We start from the raw sequence: 25,221 nt of genomic DNA, 5'->3' as shown, positions 1-25,221 counted from the left end.
AACAGAAGCTTTTTAATAACTGCAAATCTGAGATAATGGCATACACTCCCCGGTATCTCCCCCTAATTCCTTAAGGACCAGACAGCTAGTTTAAATGGAGTAAAGTCAACCTTTCTTTTCAAATAGAAGTCTAGTCTTATCGAAATGTTTTTTTTCATTTAATGGTCAGTGTATCGTTATTTCTTTGGTTCATAAGGATTACACATACACAGATAAAATCATTTGGAAGATTCATCTTTGACCCTCTTTTATTCCAAAAAAGTTCCCTTATTAGGTCACTTGCTTCCATTTTGCATTAATAAAAGTTATTCAGCAACCTACTGAATAAATTTATTAAGATTTTGAGTGAATGTTTCTTAGAAGAAAAGAAAAGCTACCCTGACCTTCTAATACATTAAAGAATCCTTTTACAGTAGATATAAAAAGGTTGTGGGAAGTAAGAAAATGTTAATTCATGTGTAGTAGAAAAGCAAAGAAAAAAGTTTTTCTGTTAAAAAGGTTTGGTTAAAAACTTTGGTTTTGCTAGACCTTCATTTATTTCTTTTTTCTATATTATGTTTCCTAAAATTAAGAGTAAAAAGACCTTGATTTAAAGTAATAATAATAACATCTTGTACTCATGTAGCACTTGAGACTGTCTAAAATCCTCTCTGCAAGTCTGAAGCTTCAAACAGTCTGGATATCTTTGGCTCCCTACTTTGCTTGATCCTGCTTGAATGGAAGTTTCTAAGTGGGAGGGGAGAAGGGGGCTGGTGGGCTAACAGTATGAGCCTCAACATAAGGTATATGATGCCAAGTGATCCATCAAAGTTTGGGTCCAGGAAGAAATTCCAGCAACTCTTACTTTAATGTTAGAAATCAGGATTCTTTTGTCCACATAGACACCTTATTGTAAGAAGAGTTTATTGAATTTACCTTTTTAAGAACAAATTTTGGTTTTCAGTAGCTAGCCAGTAACCCTCTGACCTTTCAGTAAATATCCAACTAAAGCTTTGAAATTAGGGCATTTAGTGTTTTATGGCCCAGAATAAAAATCTCCAATTCTGTTTCCAAATAGTGTAGCCTCAACACATTTTATTAAGCTCTTGACACATTCAGCCGTGTGTATTTTGTAAAGTTCCTATGGTTATTGTTTTACAATAGCTGCTTCCAGAAGCATTGTAAGGGTTTCAATTAATCAGCCCTTTGTGTGCTTCAGACTATGCAAATTTATCACATCAAACCATTCAACTGCTCATGGGAAAGCCGTGTAAAAACTGTATTGTCTTCTAGCGCCTCCTCTCATTTAGAGTGATGTTTTAATAAGAAAGCTAATCAAGTTTTCTTATGCATTATTTATCTGTTAACATGTAAGGAAGAGCCGAATTAAAATTATGTCAACCGGGATATGGCAAGTGATGTGATAGATCTGGAAATGATTCAACAACAGAACAAAGCTAATATGATTCAACAGTTTTTGTCCACTCCCCTCCCCCTTGGGATTATTTAAGGTGGTGGTGTGAAAATAAAAGGTTAATTTGATAACTGGAAAGCAGGGCGGGAAGAAAGGAGTAACCACCTGTGTTAGCCTTCTTGTTTTGATTTAGAGATTTTCATTTCTGAATGTATAAAGGCTTATTGAGACGAGTTTATTCAAAGCAAACCATTTCTTACTTAATAGGAACAGTCAAACTTGAAAGCATTCCTGCTGCTTCTTTGGCCCCATTGCCCACCATATTCATCAGCAGTAAACTATGCCTTGATAGAAATCCACAGCCCCACACCCTTCATGAAGTTCTAAAGTTATCCGGAGACAGTGTCTTGATAATGTTAAGTGACCTGAACAGCCCACAGAGGAGTTAGCTTCTTCTGGGCCTCTTCAGCCAAAGTTAGTGCAACTGCAACTGCTCCTTCTATTCATTAAGTTGGTCTCCTTCGCTTTGCTAGTTTACTTCCTGCTGAGAGTAATTAGGTTTCTTATATAATAATAATTCCTTGTATTTAGATGCAGCCTTTCTCTAAGGACCTTAAAGTACCTCTCAGACATTAGCTCATCTGTTCTTCTACCACAATTGCCTCATGAGATAGGTGCTAATTATTCCCATTACAAAGACCAAACAACTAAGGCTTACCAGAAAGTGGTTCTTACCCTTCACCCCCAAGGTAACACAGTATCAGTGGAACAGCATAATGTTCACTCCTTTACTAAACATAACCCTCTTCTTGCACTATGATAGAGAAAAATCACAGCATCATTTCACCCTTCATTCAGTGCAAAGAGTGTTAAACTGTGTGGAATAAATAGCCTTGTCTAACAGTTTAAGTATCTGCAGAAAGTAAAAATAGGTAATTTAGACTCTGCCAGATGCACTCCACATCATTTAGAGCATTAGAATGTGTTTCAATTTTCAATATTCGCTCTGATCGCTCTGCATAGGCTACCTCTGCCTTTCTGGAGTTGAGGTCCTGAACCTTTTTGTATTCCCCCCTTCTCACAGCACTTGTCACACAGCATATGCTCAGTAATTGAGGGAAATAATTCTTTTTCTCTTTCCTCACTCAGAAAAGGAAGAGTAATAAAAAATATATATCAACCTCAGAGTGGTAAATGTAATCCAAAAGTTGTTACACATGGAAAGTAGACTTGCTCAATAAAAATTTAAAACTAAAAAATTGAAGCCAATTGTGATATTAAAATGAGACCTGGCCACCAACAGAATTAAAAACCATTTACTGGTCAGGTTTCAACACATTGAAGTCACATCAAAAACAGGTCCTGAAATAAAGATGTTATTATAGTTGTTTTCTGCAGTTGCCATTTGCTTTCCTGTCTTGATACGATATTAGAATCCTTTAATTTTTCCTTACCTTTTTTCCTTATGTTCTTACCTTTTGTCTTTTTCTGTTTGAATTAAAATAACCCATTACACAGAGCCAGTACACTAAAACTAGTATTTTTAAAGACCAAAAATGTCTTTTGAATAAGTCAATAGCTGTTTATCTCATTGGAAATACTTTTAAGACAATGAAATGATTTCATGATATTAACAGGACTTTTGTTGGGTAAACCTGTTCCTGAACAATTTCTATGTTGTTCTGTGAAGCCATAGAAATAGAAATAACAAATTGGCACAGGAGCCGGCAGTGTCTGGCACATGACGCACAGAAAACAATGACAGTGGGCCCCAGATTGCCTCTCCTGAGTGGATTGGCAGTCAGACTTCTAAGACTCTCTAAATTCTTTCTCTTTACAACTTGAAATTAATATTGATAGTGATGGAATAATATTTCATTGAGTGGATATCTGCAGTCCTTTTCTGCTCTCAGTTTCTGTGATTCCAGTTTTTCCTTATTACCTGTTTGCATTTGTTAAAAGTTATGTAGTATAATCTGTGGTCTGATTCCAAGTTGCCCCCATGGTGCATTAAATGTTTCTGGGCATGTTAAACTGGTGTATTTGCATTTTACTGCCAGGAGGTTGTGCTATAAACAATGGGGTTGAGACACCAGCCTGAGCCAGGGGATGAAATTTTATTTTAAAATCTGAAATGCTGTGTAAGCATTTAAGGTATGAATCGGTAATTGTTTCACAACAGCTTCCATTAGATATGGTTTATTTGTAGTCCATCCTCTTTTCAAGGATCCAGGGAAGTGTTAACACACTGAAGCGTACTGCATATCATTTACATTTTTAAACCAGCATTAAAGGAAAATGACCATACTCTTAAGACTTCTTAATATTGGAATGGACTTTATGCCTCTGTCCATGGAGAAAACACAATTCTAAATTTTTCATTTGAAAACAAGAAAAGAAACCTTCCCGTTTTGATTAAGGATTTGAATAATTCTGAAACAGAAAAATACCATTAAAAAAAGAAATACCATTAAAAAAGAAAAGTCTGATTCTAAGATTGAGAACTCTCTTTTTATCCGTAATGAATTCAGTAAAATACAAACTTTTAAAAATCATCTGTCTAATTTGAGATTCGAGATCATCAAATTCTGTCTAAATATTTTGTTTTAACTTCTAAGCTCATTATGGTCTCTTTGTGTTAACTTGTATTAAAATCTGTCAGCTATGACTGGTCTCATAAGCACAGTCAGCGGACCAGAATAAGTTAATTATTTACTTGTGTCACTAGTGCTCTTCATCTAATGAAATGCACAGCTGTGTCAGATCTGCAGTTGGATGTGTAGCTTCCATTGTTCCGCAAGTCAGCAGAGGGTAGAAGCCGCAGTGATGGAGAGCCCTCAGTTCTTTCTGCTGTTCTGGCTTTCTGTGTCGATTTCATGGATCTTTTATCATTCACTTTCACACAAAACAAACAACACAGGGCTGTCTGCTATGGGAACCATCTTGGCATATAAAAGGGTTTTCAGAGCCTAAAGTAATTTTAAGTTAGCTAAGATTTAATTTTTGGCTTACAGGTGCCTTGATTCAGATATAGCCAAAGCAGTTCCTATAATGGAATGAAAAAATCAGAAAGCTACGTATATGTATTTTTTAACAAAATGTCAGAAAAGGGCTGATAAGAAAACAACTTCCCAAAATGAAACTCTATACTAAATATTAATCAGATTTCAAGCAAAGTTATTAGAAACTCACAATTCAGGGGAATGAGCATTTTTCATTTTAATAACATAATGTTGAATTTGCTTGATTAAACATGTCAGTTGAAACTAAAAACACAAAATGCAAGTCATCTGTCCATACCCTCCCCCAGTATATGTACGTCATGCTTCCTTGGTCAGTTTCTGTACCTCCTGCCCCTCGTTCCCACCTTCTCTTGTTGGAGGGTGGACAGGCAGCTTCCTCCTGAGCAGACGCCAGCATCCCCCTGTGAACTGCTGCATAAGGGGTGCCGAGGTTTTTCTTTGGTTTTGTTTTTAAGGGGTGTAGCTGAACCCTCCATCTCCTGACCAGCCAAAATTACATTCTCACCCAAGCACGTCCCGAGACCGGCCCCTTTAGGAATTGCCGCTTCTAACATTTTGTTCACTGTTAAACAATGTTGTTGTCGGTGCACCTAGATTTACAATTTGATCTCTTTCAAAGTAGATTTCCCAGTAGCCCTAGGGTTTTGTCAGATAATTTCAGTGTGGATAAGATGGATTTTGGAGGGAAGAAAAAAGGGTCACACACTCTGCTTGATTTAGATTCTAACACATTGTAACTGAATTTGAAATAAAGTGAACTGAATGATTGTTTCTGTTTTTCATGTAGGAAAGCATACATCCTTTATAGTAAACAATACCATTTCAAGCAAATAGCCAATTAAAGGAACTACATACATGCCCTAGAATTCAGCTCCACAAACCTAATAACCATTTTACTTGGCAACCACTAGAAGTCAGACTATTAATAACTGATATTAAGTAGGCAAATGACATTCTTTTCCTTTAGACTTTAGCTGTTAATGATTACAACAAATCACATAAAATTTTATTTTAAAGTAGTTTGAGTATGTCGGAGTCAAACTGAAGAATGAAAAATTTGAGAGTGGTTTCTTTTCAATAGGTGCAAATGTTTAATAACTTTACACAAGGGGGGAAAGAATTTTATCTTATTACAAATATAAAAGCATTTTCTTAGTCCAATGCTATTGTATGCTAGTTTTCTGATTCTAAATAATGGAGATTTTAGTTAATTATCTAAATTCTATTCCTACTCCTCCTCTAAGAAAAAGAAATCAGGCGAATTAAAAACTATTTAGCAACACAATCCCCTACAGGTCAGAATAATATTAAGGGAGTAGTACTAAAGTACAGTTAATTTAAGAGAATATCAGGAGTGCATAGAGTTGGTAGGTTTTTGTTCTGTTTTCATTCTTAGAATTCCATTTCTAATTCTAGTCTTTTTTTCTAAGAGTGATTTGGCATTTAATTTTCTTGTTCAACTTTACAAGTTCAATCAAAGATCACTTTTCTAATGTGCTGTAAGCTATAGGAATTAAAATTCCTTCAGGCAGTTTAGACTCAACCATGGAAGCCCTGGCAAAAAACAGCCCACCAGCCAGAGCTCTACAGCCAATAGGTAGACCTGTTAGCACATTAGCCACACACGAATACTTGTTGTCACAGTTTTTTAAATCCATGTTTTAAGTATACCTCTCATTCGATCACTTCTGTGTTTGGTGGTCAGAGAACTTGGATTCCTGTAATTTGGGTGTAGAAATTAGCAGATCACGAACTCGCTGATGACAAAACTGCTGCTGACTTAAAGCTTCAGGGACATCAACAGACCGAGGGCCCAGTGAAGTCTCTACTTTTCAGTCTCCATGGCACGGGAGGGTGGGCAAGCAGCCTGACAGCACCATTGTGTGCCATGCCAGCAGGACAGTACACAGGCTGCAGTGCCTTTCTGCAGGGAGAGTCATTTTTGAACTGTTTGTTTAGCTGGATTGTTGGAAATTGCTTTTGTTACTCTTGATAGGGACCATGGGGAAGGTTTTAGAACAGTGGAAATAGAGATAGCAGCAGGGAGATCCCAATTAAGTACTGTATTTTTCCTCTCTGCTGATTTGCTTTACATGGCATGAAATCTTCTCTCCCCCAGGTGTTTGTGGCTTGATCGTCCCCCAGGAAGACATGCCATTTTGTGATTCTGGCATTTGTCCGGACATCATAATGAACCCACACGGCTTCCCATCTCGAATGACGGTCAGTTATCTTTAGATTTTTCGGAGATGCTGCCTTTAAGGAAGAAAATATGCAGTTAGTTTAGTTATAGTGAATGGAAGTGATGGGACCCTGAAGCTGATTTTAAGAAAGAGCCGTTTGGTCGCTTGCCAGATAAACAGGTTCCTGGTAGCCCCTGACAGTTCTGGGCCACTCTTCTCTACAGGGAGAATGAGCTTGTCTGCACTTCCCTTCAAGAGCAGAGACTTCTGAGTGATGAATTTATCCCTCAGCAAGGAAAGTTCCTTGTATCAAACCTCAGTGGATCTCCCTTTTGGGGGTTATTCTTTGAAGTCCTGGCCCCACCTCTTATCTGTTGTGTGGCCTTGGTCCAGTTGCTTAACCTCCCTATACTGCAGTTTCCTCATCTGTCAAATGAGAAAATAGTAGTACCTGTATCATGGGATTAAGAGGTATAAAATTAGATCAATACATGTCAAGCTTTTTCAACAGAATCTGTCACAGTACAAGATCAATAAATATTGCTGCTATTAATTTATTAATACATAAATTAATTCACTATTATTAATAGTAGTAGTCTTAAGCCAGAGATAAATCACCAAAGAAATTCTTACGCCACAAGGAGGTACTCACATAATTGATTTGTTCACATCCCATAGGTGGGGAAGTTAATTGAGCTGCTGGCTGGCAAGGCCGGTGTGTTGGATGGCCGGTTCCACTATGGCACTGCATTTGGAGGAAGTAAAGTGAAGGATGTGTGTGAAGACCTCGTTCGCCATGGTTATAACTACTTGGGGAAAGACTATGTTACATCTGGCATCACAGGGTAAGTGTGTAATTAAGCCATTTCAAAGAAAAAGAATGGTTTTATTAGGATAGGAGGTAAGATCCCTTAAGATACACTCCTTAAGTATACCTTAAGAAGTATACCTTAAGGTGTAAGCATTAAGGACTAAGGAGGAAAGCTTTATTTCTTTAAGACATCTGATACCAAAAAAATCCAAATTTAGAAAACTGACGAATTGAGGAGTGCCATTTATACTGGTAAGGCTATAATTTTTAAAGTAGAAAAGATGTAATTTACCAAAATGACTTTTGCCCTTCTTCTAAGTAACACATCAGTTATATATAATGCAAAGGTTTCCCTTATCTGTTGAACTCTCTGCATTCCTAGGATGACTATCAGATAGTTAATGCTTTCACAGATAGCCTGAGTCCTAAAATTTGTGCATTTTTTCACTAGAGATATGTTAAGCACCTACCTAATATGTGCTAGGCACTGAGTATATACCAGTAAATATAGTAAACATGGTCCCTGACCTTTGGAGCTAACTATTTAGATGTGTTACTAGACATTAAAAAATAACAGACAAAAGGTTACTTCTCAGTGAGGCCTATCATGACTACCTAATTTAAAACTATAACCCAGTACTGCCCATTTCCTGCTTTATTTTTATCTGTAGCACTCCTCATTATCAAATATACTATATAATACTATTGTCTGTCTCCCCAGCTAGAATGTAACCTCCATGAGATCAAGGCTGGTTTGTTCTGTTTACTGTTCCGTTTCCAGTGCCTAGCACAGGGCCTGACACACAACAGGTGCTCCATAAATATTTGTTACCTGAAGGAATGCAGACAAATAAATTTAAGTACAAACAACTCTCACCAAAATGAAGACAAAGAATAAGTTAGAAGACCCCTGTGAGGAAGTGGATATTTAAGCTGAGCTATGAAGGATGAGAAGTTATGCCATTTGAAAAGTGTTTAATGCCAAGGAAAAGTATGTTTAATACCTTGCCAGGGAAAGAGGTGAGGAAGGTCAGGGAACCGGAAGAGGCAGACTTGGCTACAGTGTAGAGAAGAGGCCTTACTGGCAGGCTGGAAAAGGGGAAGAGCCAGGTCACCCAGGCAGAGCGTGGGATCTTCCTATTAACCTGGGAGAAACAAAGGTCCCTGGAATCATCATGAATGGCAGGGTTTAGAAACTTGAATCGCACATGATTTAAAGGATCAAATCAGTTGCTTAAATTAAGGCACACTTACATATTTTATGCCAGGTGAAATTCTAGGACACAGTATTTGTACTCTTCTTCTGAGATTTTAAGCCACTTGAACACGAGTGAAGCTCAGCGTGTAAGCATGTGTGAGAACAGAGTTTTATTTTTTTTTTATTTTTTTTTTTTTTGGACGAGGTTCTGGGGCCCCAAGAGCGGGGCCCCGGAAGTCGCCCCAGAGTTTTATTTTGGTGCTGCAAATAGACTCTCTAGATATGATTAAAATAGTTAAAATCTGTATCCTTTAAAAATATGAAGTGATTTTTAGAATGATTTATTCAGACTGTAGTAATGTGGATTTGTTTAGGTGTATCATACTTGAGATGTTATAGAAAATCGCAGTACAGGAAAAGACTAATGGTCCATTTAAAAAAATGCAGTTGTCATTACTAAATTGATCACCTTAGTCTTCCCTTCTCCACCCAGAAATAATGCAGATGTTGACTAGAAAGTGTGCAAAATCACAGGGGCAATTTGGTGGACCTTCCTGAACATAACTGTACTGAAAGATTGGATGGGTTATATCCTGCCTGCTATAGACAGTGGTAGTCTATGTCCCAGTCCACACGGCTTCCCCTAGGCCTGCCACCTCCAGCCATAGTTTTCATTTCTTTGTCATTTATTTCATTGGCAAAGGTTGAAAAGCACTGTTTGTTAGTTGAAAATTTCAGAGGGCCTGCAAACATATTTATCCACCAGCTTTCATCCCTTGTTCATTCTTGAGCATATCTAGGAGGAGAAATTGCCTATGACTTTATTCTGTTGCTGATGGAATAGCATTGGGTAACAGAGTTTCATAAATTTTGCCATGAGCAACCATACTACTGAGGAATAGAATCATTCGCCATTAGAGCTGGAAGGAACCTTGTTCTGACCACCTTGTACAACTAAGAATACTGAGAGAGGTCGTGCAGTTGCTATGTGACAGAAATGAGGCAAAAACAGGGTCTCTTAACACCCTCTCCACTGTGCCTTCCACTCCACTTTGTATTTTCCAAGAATCTGGTCATGTTTAAGCCAGCAGAATGGCTTGATAACTGCAAGAAAGCCTTTGCTAGTGATGCTGAGAGTGTGATCAGATATACTAAGCATGCAGGGGCCGTGTGTTTTTATTTGCCTCTCTGCTATGTCTGTTCCTTCCTTTGCTCTTTTCACTCTTTTGTGATACCATAGCCCTAAATTTACTTGTTTCAGGACTGGCCAGTGTGACAGGGAGAGCTCTGGATTTGAACTGCTGCTGCACCACTCACCAGCTCTCAGCTGACCTCTCAGGCCCTCTGTGCCTATTTCTTCATCTTCAAAACAGGGATGATAGTTCTCCCTCCCTGGATTATTATGTGGATTAAATGGCATATGGTAGGTGCTTCCTTTCCTTTAGGAAGGAAGTTCTGAAGCAGTTAAAAAAAATTTTTAAAGGCATCAATTCCCTGGTTGTTCTTGCTCCAGACTTAAGACAAAAGGTTTCTTCTGTCAAAGCACTTGTATATACACTGTCTTTTTAAACCCTTACTATAGTTTTTCTAAAGATTTATTGAATTGATTATGACATTTATTGAGCACCAGTTGTGTACCAGGCAGGGTCATAGGTGCTGGAGCCACAATTACAAAGGAGTCAAAGTGTTTATCCTTGCAGAGCTTACTTCTCATGGGGAAGACAGGAATAATCAGAGATGATAAATGTATACTATGATACCAGAAGGTGGTAAGGGTGCTAAAGGGTGAGGAGAGGGGAGGGCAATGCTGGGGGTGGTGAGGACTCCCTTAGATAAGGTGATCAGGGCAAGTGTGCAGAGGTAAAATATTTGACAGAGCCATGTGGAAGAAGGTTTCAGGCAATGGAAACTGTAAGCACAAAGGTCCTGAGGCAGAGACAGGCTTGCTACATTTGAGGAGCAATGAAGAGGCCAGTGTTACTGGAGTATAGTGAGTGATGGGAAAAGGGAATAGGAAATGAGTATGAGGTGGGTGGGAACCAAGTTATATCTGGCCATATGGCTGTGATACAAAACTTTGGCAATACAGATTCTGGGTGTGATAAGAAACATGGGGGAGTTTATAGCAGAGGAATGACATATTGTGATTTACATTTTAGAAAGAATCACCCTGGCTTATCATCTGAGGAATAGATTGTTGAGGATAAGAGTAGGAGCAGGGAGACCAATTAGAAGATCATTTGTGGTAGCCCAGGCAGGAAAGGATGGTGGCCTGACCAGGGTGGTAGCCATGAAGGAGGGATTATCCTATACATAACTGTTTCACTACCTGTTTAAATGCTTATTTCTTTATAAAACCACTTATCTTTTAATATATCTATGGTACTTTTATATTTTTAGATCTAGCCTTTTTATTCACTACAGACTGAAAATCATTTTTACCTAATCATTATAAATAAGGATCTGCCAGTGATGAGACCTAGAAAAGGCTGTCTCTCTTGTTAGTCCAAACGTAAGTTTCTTAACTCAAAACACACCTTTCTTTCAGTGAGCCTTTAGAGGCATACATCTATTTCGGCCCCGTGTACTATCAGAAACTGAAACACATGGTGCTGGATAAAATGCATGCCCGGGCCCGGGGCCCACGAGCCGTCCTTACCAGGTAAGAGAAGAGCATTTACAAAAAATACATAATGCAATCAAGTCTATCTGTATTTTCCAGATATAGCAAAATGCAGAGTCTAATAAAGTTTCTATTTTCCAGAGATGTCAAAATTTCGGGTGTTAGACATTAAGAAAAATCATTTATATGTGATTAATATGAAATATAGCAGCCAATCAAAAAGCAGCCAAATTTCACAGGCATAAGAGCAAACCTACTGTGGGTCTTGCCAGTGGACTCCTAACACAGCCATTTACTGTGTAAATCTTTGCAGATATGGTTCTATTCAGAAAGGTCCATATATAAGGTACATACATATATACCCACACACATACCAATATACCTGTGTGCACCCATGTGAACACATGTGTACATTATTTGGTAGCCCAAACCACAATTGTACTTTTTAAAACACTAATGTTATTGGAGCATAAGGTACCTGTACTTGCATGCTTATTTGAGTAAGCCCCAGTAGGGTAAGGTCTATGTGTGCCCTGATTACCAGTGTATCTTTTCTTAATTCCAAGCATGATGTCTGGGTGTTGATGAATGGGTAAATTGTTGGGAAGGGAATTAGAACTACTGAGTTTCACATGTTCTTAGTACTACTTTTTCCAGTTGGAGAAGCGTAGTCCATGGCAGTAGTTCTCAACAATTTTGCCTCCCAGAGGACATTTGACAACATCTGGAGACATTTTCAGATGTCCCAACTTGGGGGTGGGGGGGAGTTACTGGCATCTTGTGTGTGAAGGCCATGGATACTGCAAGTATGCCCCCCACAACAAAGAGTTGCCCAGTTCTGTATGTCAGTAGAGAAGAACCCTGGGCTAGGGGAGGGAACCCAGGCCTTAGAGCCAGATAGGCACGGATGCGATCTCATCTCCACGTTTTAACACTGTCACAAGCCTTGGACAGATCACTTCACTTCTCTCAGCTTCAGTTTTTCTCATATATAAAGTGGAGACGATAATACCTACTTCTCAGGGTGCTGGTGACCATCAAGGTTTGAACATAGAATGTATAGAGTGCCGATCCATAGGTGATGCCCAGTCAGTACCCGGTTCCCTCCCTACTTGCACCAAGCACTGCTTGGATGTAACAACACAGGAAGAGCAGGAGATGAAGCAGCTAGTATTGTTTAGGTTTTGTTTTTTTTAAACCAAGGGATGGGTGTAGATGACTCAATCCCTCGACCATCTAAAACTGAGCAAATGCACATGTCTATTGAAATGATAGACATATGTGGGCTTAAAATTGCAGCAGAGGGAAGAGAAGTTGAGATTCTTTTTTTTTTTTTTTTTTTTTTTTGAGACAGAGTCTCGCTTTGTTGCCCAGGCTAGAGTGAGTGCCGTGGCGTCAGCCTAGCTCACAGCAACCTCAAACTCCTGGGCTCGAGTGATCCTTCTGCCTCAGCCTCCCGGGTAGCTGGGACTACAGGCATGCGCCACCATGCCCGGCTAATTTTTTATATATATATCAGTTGGCCAATTAATTTCTTTCTATTTATAGTAGAGACGGGGTCTCGCTCTTGCTCAGGCTGGTTTCGAACTCCTGACCTTGAGCAATCCGCCCGCCTCGGCCTCCCAAGAAGAAGTTGAGATTCTTAACACAATAATTACCTCAGCAATGAGACCCTACTTGGGTTAGGTGTGTTTCTTCTCTAAATTCTGTCACCTCCTAAACTGCCATGTCAGTTACAACCTCCAAAAACTATTTCAGAGCAACATAAATGTCAAAGCAGTTATTGCCTATATTTTGCTTTGTTGTGCAGAAGAAGTTATTACTTTGGTATTACTCTGTGTCTTCCATATGAAGACTGCCTAGAGAGCATTGGTTTGTAGTCAGTCATCTCAGCTGGTTAAAATCTAAGCACTGGATTCTGACCACCTTCACCTTGCTCAGTGACCTCAGGTCGAGGAAGCACCTACCCGTGGGTGGTTCTGCCAGCAAATAAAAATGTATAGCTGTTGTGCTCAGTTATGAAGTTTCCACTATAATGTGTTCATTTAGACCTATTCATGAGTCTTTCATGCATAGATTTTCTTTCAACAAATAATCTACAACTTACTTGATCTCCTCTTACAATTTTCAACAACATTTTAAAAATATTAAAAATTTCGGCATGTGTTGGCATATGCTATGTTTACCTTCTTAATTCTTTGGGGGACTGGCAAAAACAACAAAGATAAAAAGATGCTGTGGAATAAAACAAACACGGGGCTTATGGTTCACCCTTACCCAAAGAGAACCTCTAGGAAGTAACCCTCCAAAATCAGCCAGCCAGGGAACTCGCTTTCTTTTCTTTCAAAATCATTTATGTGCTCAGTACCTAGGTGGGGTTCCCCGAGTTGTTCATAACTCCCTAATTTTACCTACATCTCTGGGTCCTAGATTCTTACCCTTTTAAAGTGTTCTCAAGCCCAGCATGTTCATAAACCACAGGGAATCCATTTCAGGCGTTAACAGCCCTGGAGCCCTGGCAGTAACTCCTGGGAGACCCAGATTTCTTCCATAATCTGTTCCTCTTAGTTTTTCTGCTTCTAAATAACAGAATACTGAGACATCTCTGAAAATATTCAAAGACATTGTTCCCTTATTTGAGAACTCTACTATCCTAATAATAATGATAGTGATGGTAATAGTGATGATAATAGTAATACTAGCACTTGTGTTTTATGTATTTACATATTAGTATGTTATTTCATCTTATATAATTATATATTATTTTCATTTAATAGCAACCACCAGTATTACATCTTTTCTCACTTGAGACTCTTTAGGATAGGTATGCTTATGTGTTTTTACAAATGAGGCTGAGGAGCATGCTCAAGGTCACTGTCTAATAAGTGATTTGGATCCAGGTAAGCCCTGCTCCAGAGCCTTGTGCTCTTTGCCAGCATGTGATGCCGTTGTTTGTTTGATGTAATAAAACACATTTGTCTAATAACCTATTTCAAAGGCAACCCACTGAAGGTCGATCTCGTGATGGTGGCTTGCGTCTTGGAGAAATGGAACGTGACTGTTTAATTGGTTATGGAGCCAGTATGCTTTTGCTAGAGAGACTAATGATTTCAAGTGATGCCTTTGAGGTTGATGTCTGTGGGCAGTGTGGACTTCTGGGGTATTCCGGCTGGTAAGTGGATTCCATATGTCTCATATCACACCCCTTGCCTCTTAAATCACAGCTCAAGAATTGACCCTGGATCATACCCACATATTCTCCAGTGTCTGTGATCATTAACGTGCCCTTCCCTGTGCGTGCATTCCTGTACCTGGGGATTCTGTTTGTACGTGTTTCATTTGTCTGCATAATCTGCTTTGTACACTACTAGAGTTTAAGCTCCCAGAGAATACAAACTTTATCTTATTCTTAATATTATTTCAGGAACCTTTTATATCACTGTATGCCTATTAAAAAAATCCTTGCAGATGCATCATTGGAAGTTAGAATCGCAGCATGTTAAAGAAACTCTTTTAAAAAGATTGTGTCGAATGCCGTCATTTATAACTTCAGACTCAAAAAGCCAGGGATGCTTACAGCAGCAAATTGGTGACTAAGGCAGGACCAAGTCTTGTACCCTGACCACTTGTCCTCTCTCTACCATGGCAGGCAGCTTCACATTTGGACTATAAATTCCTTGAGGGCATGGACTGTCTCAGTCTTTTATTCAACAACCATTTAATGAGTAGCTACTAATTGCCAGACACTGTTCTAGGCCCCAGAAATATAGCAGAGAACAAAACAGGTGATGGCTACTCAAGGGTGCTGATCTTCTAGTTCATTCTGATCACATCTGTTTTGTTTATCCCACTTCTCCAGACTGGGACCTGGTAGATGCTTTAAAAAAATATTTGCTGAATGAGACCCTGCATTTGTAAGGTTGCCAATAATAAAGTTTAACATTTCCATGTACAGTTCAATACACAAAGGCTAGCTTAAGAGATGATGTTATATATTTTTTTGTTTTTATTTATGTAGTCACAGCACCTTTCCTATTTGTAATGATTCCAGTCTATCACCAAAGAACAAAACCTCTGTTTTGGGTTAGTCATGATCTTAAGTCCCAGAATACTCCTATAATCAAGAGAGCCTATAGTTCTCTAATCTACTTACTTTTCTGTGAGAGGCAAGGTCTACGGCAGGTGCCATGGTACTGGGAAATAACAACCCCAAGCCCCACATCATCCCTCACCTACCCTCCCCAGAGCACCTTTTTCCTAGGGAGAGGCCATCTCCAGAAGGATATATTTAGATCCAAATAAGCATTCATTGCTGAGGTTTGAGGACTACATGGGCCACCTGTTTCCCACTGAGGCCCCCCTCAAAGCCTCCTTCCAGACAGAGTCCCAATTTCTTGCCATCCTGAGCTGCCAGTTTCTTGGTTGAATAAAGCCAATCAAGAGTCAGAACAAGTGGCTTCTTAGAACACAGTGTATATCTTGCTGGTTAAATGAAAAAACACTTTAGCCAATTATTTTATGATTTTTGGTGTAGAAGATTTGGTGAGTCCTGTCTGTGAAGAAATCATTTCATTTTAAAAACTAACAGAAGAGGTGGCCATTTACAGTTCATTCTTTTCATAAGATTGCAGAGATGGGGTGACATAATTCTAAGAATAAGCCTGGCTCTTTCTTACATCCAGGAGATGGGGGTTTGCTTCAGTGTTGAGATGTCTATTCATCTATTGGAATGCATATTGAGCTCGCTTATTATAGTCTGGCCTGAGGAAGGAAGGAAAAAAGGAAGGAAGGGAGGGAGGGAGGGAGGGAAGGAGGGAGAGAAAGATGCCTGGAACCTAGTTCTACTGTGCTTAAATCTTTAAATTTGGCACAAGGATTTTTAAGTAATTTATTTTGAAAGGATGGTACAGAAGAGTCATCGCATTAAAAATAGAGGTCATGAAATTTCAAAAAGAGTTTCCCTTCTCCCTGCATTCCTCCTCCCTCCTCCCACCCTCAAAGAAAAACCAGTAAACCACATTCACTTATGCACTTTGAAAATGTTCCCTTCTCCACTACTGGTACTCAGGGAAACTAATGTAAGTGGTGATTGATGTCTCAACATTATTCTGTTAAATGTATATCTTCTTTACTGCTTCATTTCTGTCTCATTTAGAGATCATCTTATGGCAATGCCTGTTTTGAAACCCATGTGTTCAGTGTGTATTATATTTGAAATCCTTTGAAAGGACTAAATCAGGTTATACGGTTTGAGGGTCTTTACTGTAATTAAACAGACCTTAATATACCGAATGTCTGATTTTGAGTGGCCTGCTTATACCCTTGTTGCCAACAGAAAAAAATCCTAATCCATTCTGGTAGTCTAGCCGCCTCCTTGTGTGCTGCTTCTGGCCGAGGAACATAATGATGCTGTCATTTTTCCCATCATTACCTGATCATGTGTGCAGGGTTGTGTGGGAGGGAGCATGGGCGCTTGTCAGAGGAAGTCGCTCTTTAATGAGCCGCACAATGGAGGCTGGGTAATTAGAGCAGTTCAGAACCTTGAAACTGGCCTTTTGTCAGTGATTTGCACATTAGTAAGGCATTGCTATGGGGATGTTTACAGCAAGACTGTTGTTCTGCAGAAGACACCAAGGGCATAAGTCACAAAAGAGGGGTCCATAAGGAAAGCTACAGGGAAAAGAAAATCCCTATTAAGATAATTAGCTCATAGAGGATATTTCACTGGACATTCGTTTTTCCTGTGAAGCCACAGCCACCCCCTTTTGCTGTCTTTGTCCTAAAAAATCAGTTTATTTTATTGTTGTTCAGGTCAAGTTTCTACCTTTGGAAATTGTTTAGACACAGGGTAAGGTAATTTATTTATATACACACACACAGTTGCATTGGAACATTTTAAATGATGGAGAAATATTTAATCATAGAGAAGATTAATGGGCCTTCTGGAATTTGAATCAGCATATATGGAAATTTTAACTAGATTAGCTTGAAGTCATAGAGTAATGTACTAGACATGAGAATCAGCAAGTAGTTACCCCAGTTAAATCCATTTCCTCAATTTAATTAAAGCATGAACATGAATGGTGAATAAATTAGATCAACTCAGGCACATTAAAAACATAATTCTTAAATTCTAATGCATTAAAGAGATCTTCAGGTAATCTTTTAAGAAAAAGTAACTCACCAAGTTTATATTATTACTGTTGATAGATCAAGTACTCCACAGTTCTAAGCACCCAGAGTCCCCTGATCGTTACATCAAGCATGCGTCTGTGATGGTTCATCTTCTCCCATTCTCTTCTCCTCAAGTTCTGTACCTACATAGTTATTCACCACCACATTCAAATTCTCACACTCTGTGCTTACTTTTATTTTCTAAAATAATAAAAACTTTATTTTGCTGATTATAAAAATGATCCCTGCTCATTGTAAAGTTATAAAAAATATAAAGAAAAAGTAACAGTCACATTAATTCCTACTACCCAGACCATTATTAACATTCTTCTTTGGGACATTTCTGACTGCCAATAGTTCATTACGGTTTTTTTTTCCCCCTTGGTTACAAACCCTTTCAAGATTATGATAATAGAAAAATACAAATATAAACATACAAAAAAAATCTTTAAATATTTTACATTTGATTTTGGGGGCTCTATACACTTACTGAAATCCATCTGAGGGCTCTATTAAGACCGTGCTGTTCATCAAGCTGCCTTTTTCACTCCATAGTGTGTCCTGGACACCTTAAATTTTAATAAATACAAATCTACATCATCACGTGTGATAACGGCACAGCACCCTCCTACATAAATGTCCTGTGGTCACGGAAACACTTGCCTAGCAGACAGTTGCACAGTATCCTGCTTTATACTTTTGTAAACAGTATGGCTGCAAACATTCTTGTGTACACACCTTTGCCACTTTTATGATTACTTAATCAAATTTCTTAATCACATTTACATTTTGTACACATACTGTCTTGCTACCCTCTAGAATGGCCAGTCCTTTGTTCACTAAGGAAACTCCCACCAGGTTCTGGTCTAAGCCTCAGTTGCTATTCTTGCATTCATTTTCCCCCATTAACTGAGAGTACCTAGTTTTCTAACTATTAAGTATTAGGATTTGTCCTAGCGGTCTCAGACTCTTGAGGAATAGTGTCAGGTTCTGTTTGGGTCTGAAACGTGAAAGAATAATTCACTTTCTCCCCAGGGACCCTTCTTCAGTTGTAGCCATTGATTAAGTTCAGTTCACTGGTTCTTCCCAAAGGAAGAGAAAAGAAAATCCTGGAATTGGCATGGCAGGCATATTGGTTAGGAACATGGGCTGTTGTAAGGATTAAGTGGAAATATATGCACATATATGGACACACACACACACGTTCCTTAGTTTTGCACAAGGGCCAGCATGGTGTAAGTACAAGTACAGTACCTTCCAATACTGATAGAAATAACCAAGCCTGAGGAGCGCTGAAAAAAATTAGCATTTAATTGGACACCACTCTTCTATTCAAAAATCTTCTTTTTTTTCCATAAGACTTTAAATATCTCAATGACAGAAACCAAATTATAATTGTTGCGTATCTTGCCTATAATGATGTTACTAGTAGTATCATAGGTGCTCATCAAATACATGGAGATTGATTGAATCAGTTTAAAACTCTTTAAACAATAAAAAAATCTAAATCTGAGTAAATTTCTGATGGTTTGGATTTCTAGAGCTCATTCAAACAGTCTATGGGCAGATGTTTTTCATTTTAAGGAGAAAAGTCTAGAAATTTGGTAATAACTGATTCAGGTTGCATGCTTTTAACACTGGAGGGAGTGGTATTTGTTTTATCTTTTTCTTTTGCTTCCTTGGATGCTTTTTATTTTCTGGGCACATATGTACATATTTGACAGTGTGATTGAACACTTAGAAATAGAAAAAATGACTAATGTCATGGAATGATAATAGAATTTTGTAGAAACAGTTCTCACTTCCTATGTGGCAGACCTCTGGTTTCTGAGCTGCTATCACTCTAACACACGCTGACTTGGGTTTCAGGTGCCATTACTGCAAGTCGTCATGCCACGTGTCTTCCCTCCGCATCCCCTACGCCTGCAAGCTGCTCTTCCAGGAGCTGCAGTCTATGAACATCATCCCCAGGTTAAAACTGTCCAAGTACAATGAATGAGGATGGAAATGATGATTATTTAAACAGAACAAGTGATGTGTTCAACACAATGGAAAGCAGAAGGGATTGAGGACTAATACTCCTCTGAGTAATTCCTTTGAGTGTCTCTCTCTAAAGCAACGAAAAAACTGATGAAAGTCTTTTTATGTATTAGAAGACCAAGTAAACAACCTAGATCAGTGAGCTTCCAGCCATGGAAGAGATGCCAACAATGTGAACTGTAACACAGTTTGATTCACAGATGGGCATGACCTGAAGGATAAACTTTTATTTATGTTCTGATACCTTGAAATGTACTCATTGGAAGAGCTTACCCATTAAAGAGAATGCTTGGTCCTAGCACTGTGGGAGGCTGAGGGGGGCAGATTGCTCGAGGTCTGGAGTTCAAAACCAGCCTGAGCAAGAGCGAGACCCCATCTCTACTATAAAAATAGAAAGAAACTAATTGGCCAACTAATATATAGAGAGAAAAAATTAGCCGGGCATGGCGGCACATGCCTATAGTCCCAGCTACTGGGAGGCTGAGGCAGGAGGATCACTTGAGCCCAGGAGATTGAGGTTGCTGTGAGCTAGGCTGACGCCACAGCACTCACTCTAGCCTGGGCAACAAAGTGAGACTCTGTCTCAAAAAAAAAAAAGAGAATGCTTGGGGTTAAATTTCCCATGATATCTTATGGCTAACAATTTTCAAGATTGTTCTGCAATTTGGAGGATCTGAAGAATTCGTTTGATTGGATCAGCTTGGCTCTTGCTAAGGTGGCTGGTTCTGAGCAGTATGTGGAAGAAAGAGGACCACATGAAGCTGAGATAGCAGCCAACAACTGATGGCTTTCCTGTCTGGTACTGTGGGGGATAAATTTTCCCAACACTTAAACCTTTATACACCCAAACTTTGTAATTTTAATCTTGGTGAAATATAATAAATTTATTCCTATCTTGTTAAGAATGTCATCTTTTCTCATAGACCCAATTGTTGCTATTTTGAACCTCCATGATCATACAATGCAAAAATATTTATTAAATATCTGAATATAACTCCATGGATGCTTTGTCATTTTGTGTCCCTTCCATTTCTATCAGGATGTTAGCTTTCTATTTTCTTTTTAATCTGACAGCCTTCTTTATTCATTTCTAATTTGTTCTCAACTACTCTGCCCTGAAGCCAGATAAATACTTGTGTTAAGGATTGTTTATAAAATGAGAATCAGAAAAGCTTTGAGTAATGCTCTAAGGTTACATTCCTAGCATCTCACACTGAAAATGGTCCACAGAATATTAATAGGTATTATACACCAACAAGAATCAAGCTCCAGTGTCAAAATAAGGTTGAGAAGCTGGGTGTAACCAAGTTAAACATCCATGTGCTTTTTTCAAAGCCTTTCAGATCCCAAGCTAGTGGGTATTGGGACTGTCCAAAAGAGAGATGCTCTAGGAGCCAGACTAGTCGTTGACTTGAGAGCTCAACCTCACTTTGTGTTCTTCACAATGAAAATATCTAACATAGGTGTAAAAGTCATAGAGGCTTCACTATGTAGGGCACTCTGCAAGTGAGCAGGCCTTCCTGAGCCCTCCCTTCAGGGCCTCAATGGCTATTACAAAGGCAAAGGACTTTGAATGCCCAGATCTTCGCTATGCCAGTTGTTCCTTTAGTCTAGCTTGTAGCTTTCAAAATTGATGGTGCATCAAGATTAAATATGCAGTCATACTGTGCTTTGTGGGCTGTTTAAGGAGTTTCTATGGTGATCTTGACTACCGCACATTATGTGGCAACTCCACTTACCAACTCCATCAGAGATACAGTTGCCAGCAATGTGTGGCTCACTGTTTCAGTGAACACTCAGAGGGTCAGGCCAGGAAGATTTAGGCAGTGTGCTTACTGAGGACTGGCACGAGGACTCCAGCATTCATTGTTCAGTACCTGCCATGCAGGAGGCACTGTGCTAAGATAAAAGGAGAGCAGGACATGGCCTCTGCCTGACGGAGCACATGATCCAGCAGAGGAGGCAGAGTCTCGTCATCTAGTCACAGCAACCGTCCTGCTATCAGTGCTAAGGATTAACCTCGTCAGTGGTGAGGGAGTTCCCAGGACAAAATGATGAACCATGCTCTGGAGATCTGGAAACACTTCACAAGTGTAATTATTCCCTTTACAGCAGAAGAAACTGAGGCACTAAGTAGGTAAGTAACTCCCCAGTGTCATACCACCAACAAGGGGACGGCAAGGGCTTCGAAACCAGGCTTCTTCACTTAGCTTTGTTTTGGTTTTAGCCATGATTATATTTTTCAGTTTCTCTCCACACTGACAATTTTTTTTTAATTCAAATGCCACTTAGTGGTTGTATCCTTTATAGATAAATGTCTTTTTTGGAAAGCTGTTGCCATTCTGATCATTTTGAGGAGTCACCTTTTTAACCATCTGAGAAAGTTCTAAGTTCTGTAAGTTTACAAGATCTAGAAAGCATGGGTCCCAGATTGAGACATCCTCAAGGGAAAAAATTCTTCAGCTTGACATTTCAGAAATTAGGAGACACTACCTTTGAATAGCTATTTGACTCTGAGAAGTACCTTAATAAAAAGGCAGCCAGATTGTCTACCAGTGAGATATTTAAGAAAAAAAAAAAAGAAAAGGCAGCCATAATTGGCAACTTAGTCCTACTAGTTTTATTTTTTAAAGTTAATTAAAGTTACTTGTTTTTAAAAACCACTGATTAGATTTCCAGTAATGATAGAGGAACTTTTTACAGGCCACCCATGAAACTTTTTCCCCTCAAGGCTTTTGCTAGGTTGGATGTGGCACAGGGATGAGGCCAAAAAGTCACACCAAAAGCCACTACGGGGCTGTGACCCTGGCAGAATCAAAGAGCTGGGGAGAAAAAACTGTGGGCTCGTAGTTACCGAGACACCAGAACTGGAGAGGCCAAGATCCCTGACAGAAAGGAGGAAATACATTGAGGTGAGCTCAACTTCGTTACCACCTTTCCCCCCCTTGACTCAGCGCGGCCTGCCAGAACAGAATACCACTGACTGCGTGGCTTAAATGACAGGCATCTATTTTCTCACAGTTCTGAGGCTCAGAGTCCAAAATGAAGGTGTCAACAGGGTTGGTGTCTGGTGAGCCTCCTTGCCTGCCAGCTGGTGGCCACCTTCTCACTGCGTCCTCACATGGCCTTCCCTTGGTGCAGACACATGAGTGAGCCAGCTGGGGTGTCTCTTTTTATAAGGACACCAGTCTTATCAGATTAGAGTGCCATTCTATGACTACATTTAACCTTAAATATCTCCTTAAAGGCCCTGTCTCCAAAGGCAGTCACACTGGGGGTTAGGGCTGCAACATATGAATTTGGGGGGAACACAGTTCAGTCCATGATACCCCTCAAGGCATTTGCCAATTTATAACAGCACAGACTGAACTGTCGGCAGTATCTATTAAAGCTGAACAGACCTGGCAAGTCCATTCCTAGGTGTGTGGCCAGCAGAAATGTATACATATGTGTTATCAGTAGGTGTGTACACAAATGTTTCTAGCAGCATATCTGTAATAGTCCCAGGCTGTAAATAACCCCAGCCCATTAACAATAGAATAAATGTTGGTATGTTCATATGATGGAGCACTATGCAGCAATGAAAAATGAATTGCTGGTACATACAATATCATAAATAATCTCACAAAGATAATATTGGTAAAAAAAAAAAAAAGCTAAGCCCAAAAGAATACATACTGTGTTGGTTCCTTTTAAGTTAAAAAGTGGGCAAAGTTAATCTATGATATAAAAAATAAGAAAAACAATCTATGATATAAGAAGTCATGATAACAGTTCCCTGTGCAGAGTATGTGGCTAATGGCTAGGAGGGTACAACAGGGGAGATTCTAGGATGCTGGTAATATTTTGTTGAACTGAGTGTTGATTACATGGGTGTGTTCATTTTATGAAAATTCATTAAGCTATATCCACTCAGAATTTTTCACTTTTCTGAATGTGCATTATTCTTTAATAAGTTAAAAAAAAAAAAAACCTACCAGGTGACTAAGTGGTTAAGAACACAGCTAAGCCTGTGTTTCAGTCTCTTCACATAATACATGTCACCCCAAATATAACATATTGCCTTTGTTCTTTTAGTTTTCCCATCTTCAAAATAGGGATAATAATAGTACCAACACCTACGGCTATTTTTAAGATTAAATGGGATAATGTATCTAAAGGGTTTACCACAGTGCCTGGCACATAACAGGAGTTCACAAATGTTTGCTATTGTTTTAATTGATAATAATAAACATGTACACCTTACTAACAGCACTTCCAGGACTAGCCCTGTCCCTGTACAACTTCATCAGGCAAGAGTTAGGGAAGGCAAACCCTGGGTTTCTTTTGGAAGAGAGAGTTTGGAAACTAGGATCAAATGCAGAAACTGTAAGGTTTTGCAAAAGCTTATTTGGGAAAGCCTCCCTGTTAAACAGTGATGGGGAGGAAGGAAGGTGGTGAACACACTTCCCTGGAACAACCGTTCACCACTGACATCAAAGTGAGGCCTGTTGTCGGTGCGGGAGTCCCAGAATAGTTTCGTGAAGCCCACAGAACCAGTTCTCAAAATGCTTCCATGTGGTAAGAGTCAAGCAAAAGATTGGGGGGAAAAAAAGAAGGTCCTTGATTGGGTGCTACATAATGGGATAGTTTTCAGCTGCTTCAGAGCATTTTTGGCCAACACCTTTATTTGCAGTAATGAGTCACATGAGAGTGAACACATTAGGGCAAGTGGCTGGGCCCATCCGTTCTCCGCCGTCTGAGTAATAGAGAAGCCAGTTTCTGAGAGACCTGTAAATAATTCCGTTGTGAAATGGATGGTCACAAAAGTGACTGTAAAAGTAGCACCTCTTTACCATCCATATTTACTCCATATGTGTCTTGAAAACAGTTTATTTCATTTGTTGACCAAAAGTTGGAATTTTACTATGTCAGTCCATAGGGCCAAGGTTGGTGGGAAATTAATGTTGAGCTTTAAAAGAAGCAGTTTTAAATGGGGGGGGGGGGGGAAGTAGTGTCAATCTCAAAGTATATAGATTACCAAAGCCAAGCTACCAATTTGGATTTCAGGCTCCAGAAGCAATTAATGGTCAGAATGCCATGGCAGAAAATTTCAGAGCAACCCCAAACCCGGCATTTTTACTCATAAGTCTAACATCTCACCACAGGGTCAAAGGCGTTAAAGTGTTTTCCAAGTCCAGGTAATAGCTCTTGTTCCATGGATGATAAATTTTAAGTCTGGTTAACTCCCAATCATCCACATTAATGGAAGCAAGAAGTGGTGTGAATAAATTAAAACATGATGGATTGAAAATGTTTCATATTGGATGCTGGGATGAAGTTTGTATTCACATTTTTAATATAACTTGAGTGGAAGTTTGGCTAATTTGCTATACTTGAAATAGTGACTCCTATTAAGAACACTGTATATGAAGAAAGTGGAATAATAATACCTTTTATGGTTAAATAACGATGACAGATCTTTGGGAGGGTGAGGTAGTGTGACTCTTGAGATGCTTCTAGGCCAGTGGTTCTCAAAGTGTGGTCTCTTAACCAACAGCATCTGCATCACCTAGAAACTTGTTAGAAATGCAAATTCTTTGGCTCCTCCTCAAACCCACTCCAAAACTCTGTGGGAGAAACTCAGCAATCTGTGTTTTAACAAGACTTCCAGGTGGTTCCAATGCAACCTAAAATTTGAGATCCAATTTTAAGCTACAAGACTTTGGATCCCAACCTCTCTTAGATCCAGTGTTAGGATTTTTGAGGGGTGCCAAAGTACCCTCCTTGGAAACTA

General features: G+C 39.2%; 1 protein-coding gene across 1 annotated transcript in view; it reads left to right on the top strand.

The window, feature by feature from the left end:
• The window catches only part of POLR3B (RNA polymerase III subunit B), a 112,343-nt gene extending 89,267 nt beyond the window's left edge, over positions 1-23,076 (top strand). Inside the window, exons 24-28 of the mRNA XM_012772755.2 lie at positions 6,536-6,639; positions 7,278-7,444; positions 11,157-11,270; positions 14,230-14,403; positions 19,275-23,076. Coding sequence (XP_012628209.1) covers positions 6,536-6,639; positions 7,278-7,444; positions 11,157-11,270; positions 14,230-14,403; positions 19,275-19,404 — 689 coding nt within the window. The 3' untranslated portion in view covers positions 19,405-23,076. The remainder of the gene's footprint in view (positions 1-6,535; positions 6,640-7,277; positions 7,445-11,156; positions 11,271-14,229; positions 14,404-19,274) is intronic.
• Positions 23,077-25,221: the final 2,145 nt, after the last annotated feature.

The sequence above is a fragment of the Microcebus murinus genome, chromosome 10 (assembly GCF_040939455.1).
Source record: "Microcebus murinus isolate Inina chromosome 10, M.murinus_Inina_mat1.0, whole genome shotgun sequence".
Classification (NCBI taxonomy): domain Eukaryota; kingdom Metazoa; phylum Chordata; class Mammalia; order Primates; family Cheirogaleidae; genus Microcebus; species Microcebus murinus.
Note: the sequence above shows the minus strand (reverse complement) of the source record. Positions and strands in the feature narration are given on the sequence as shown.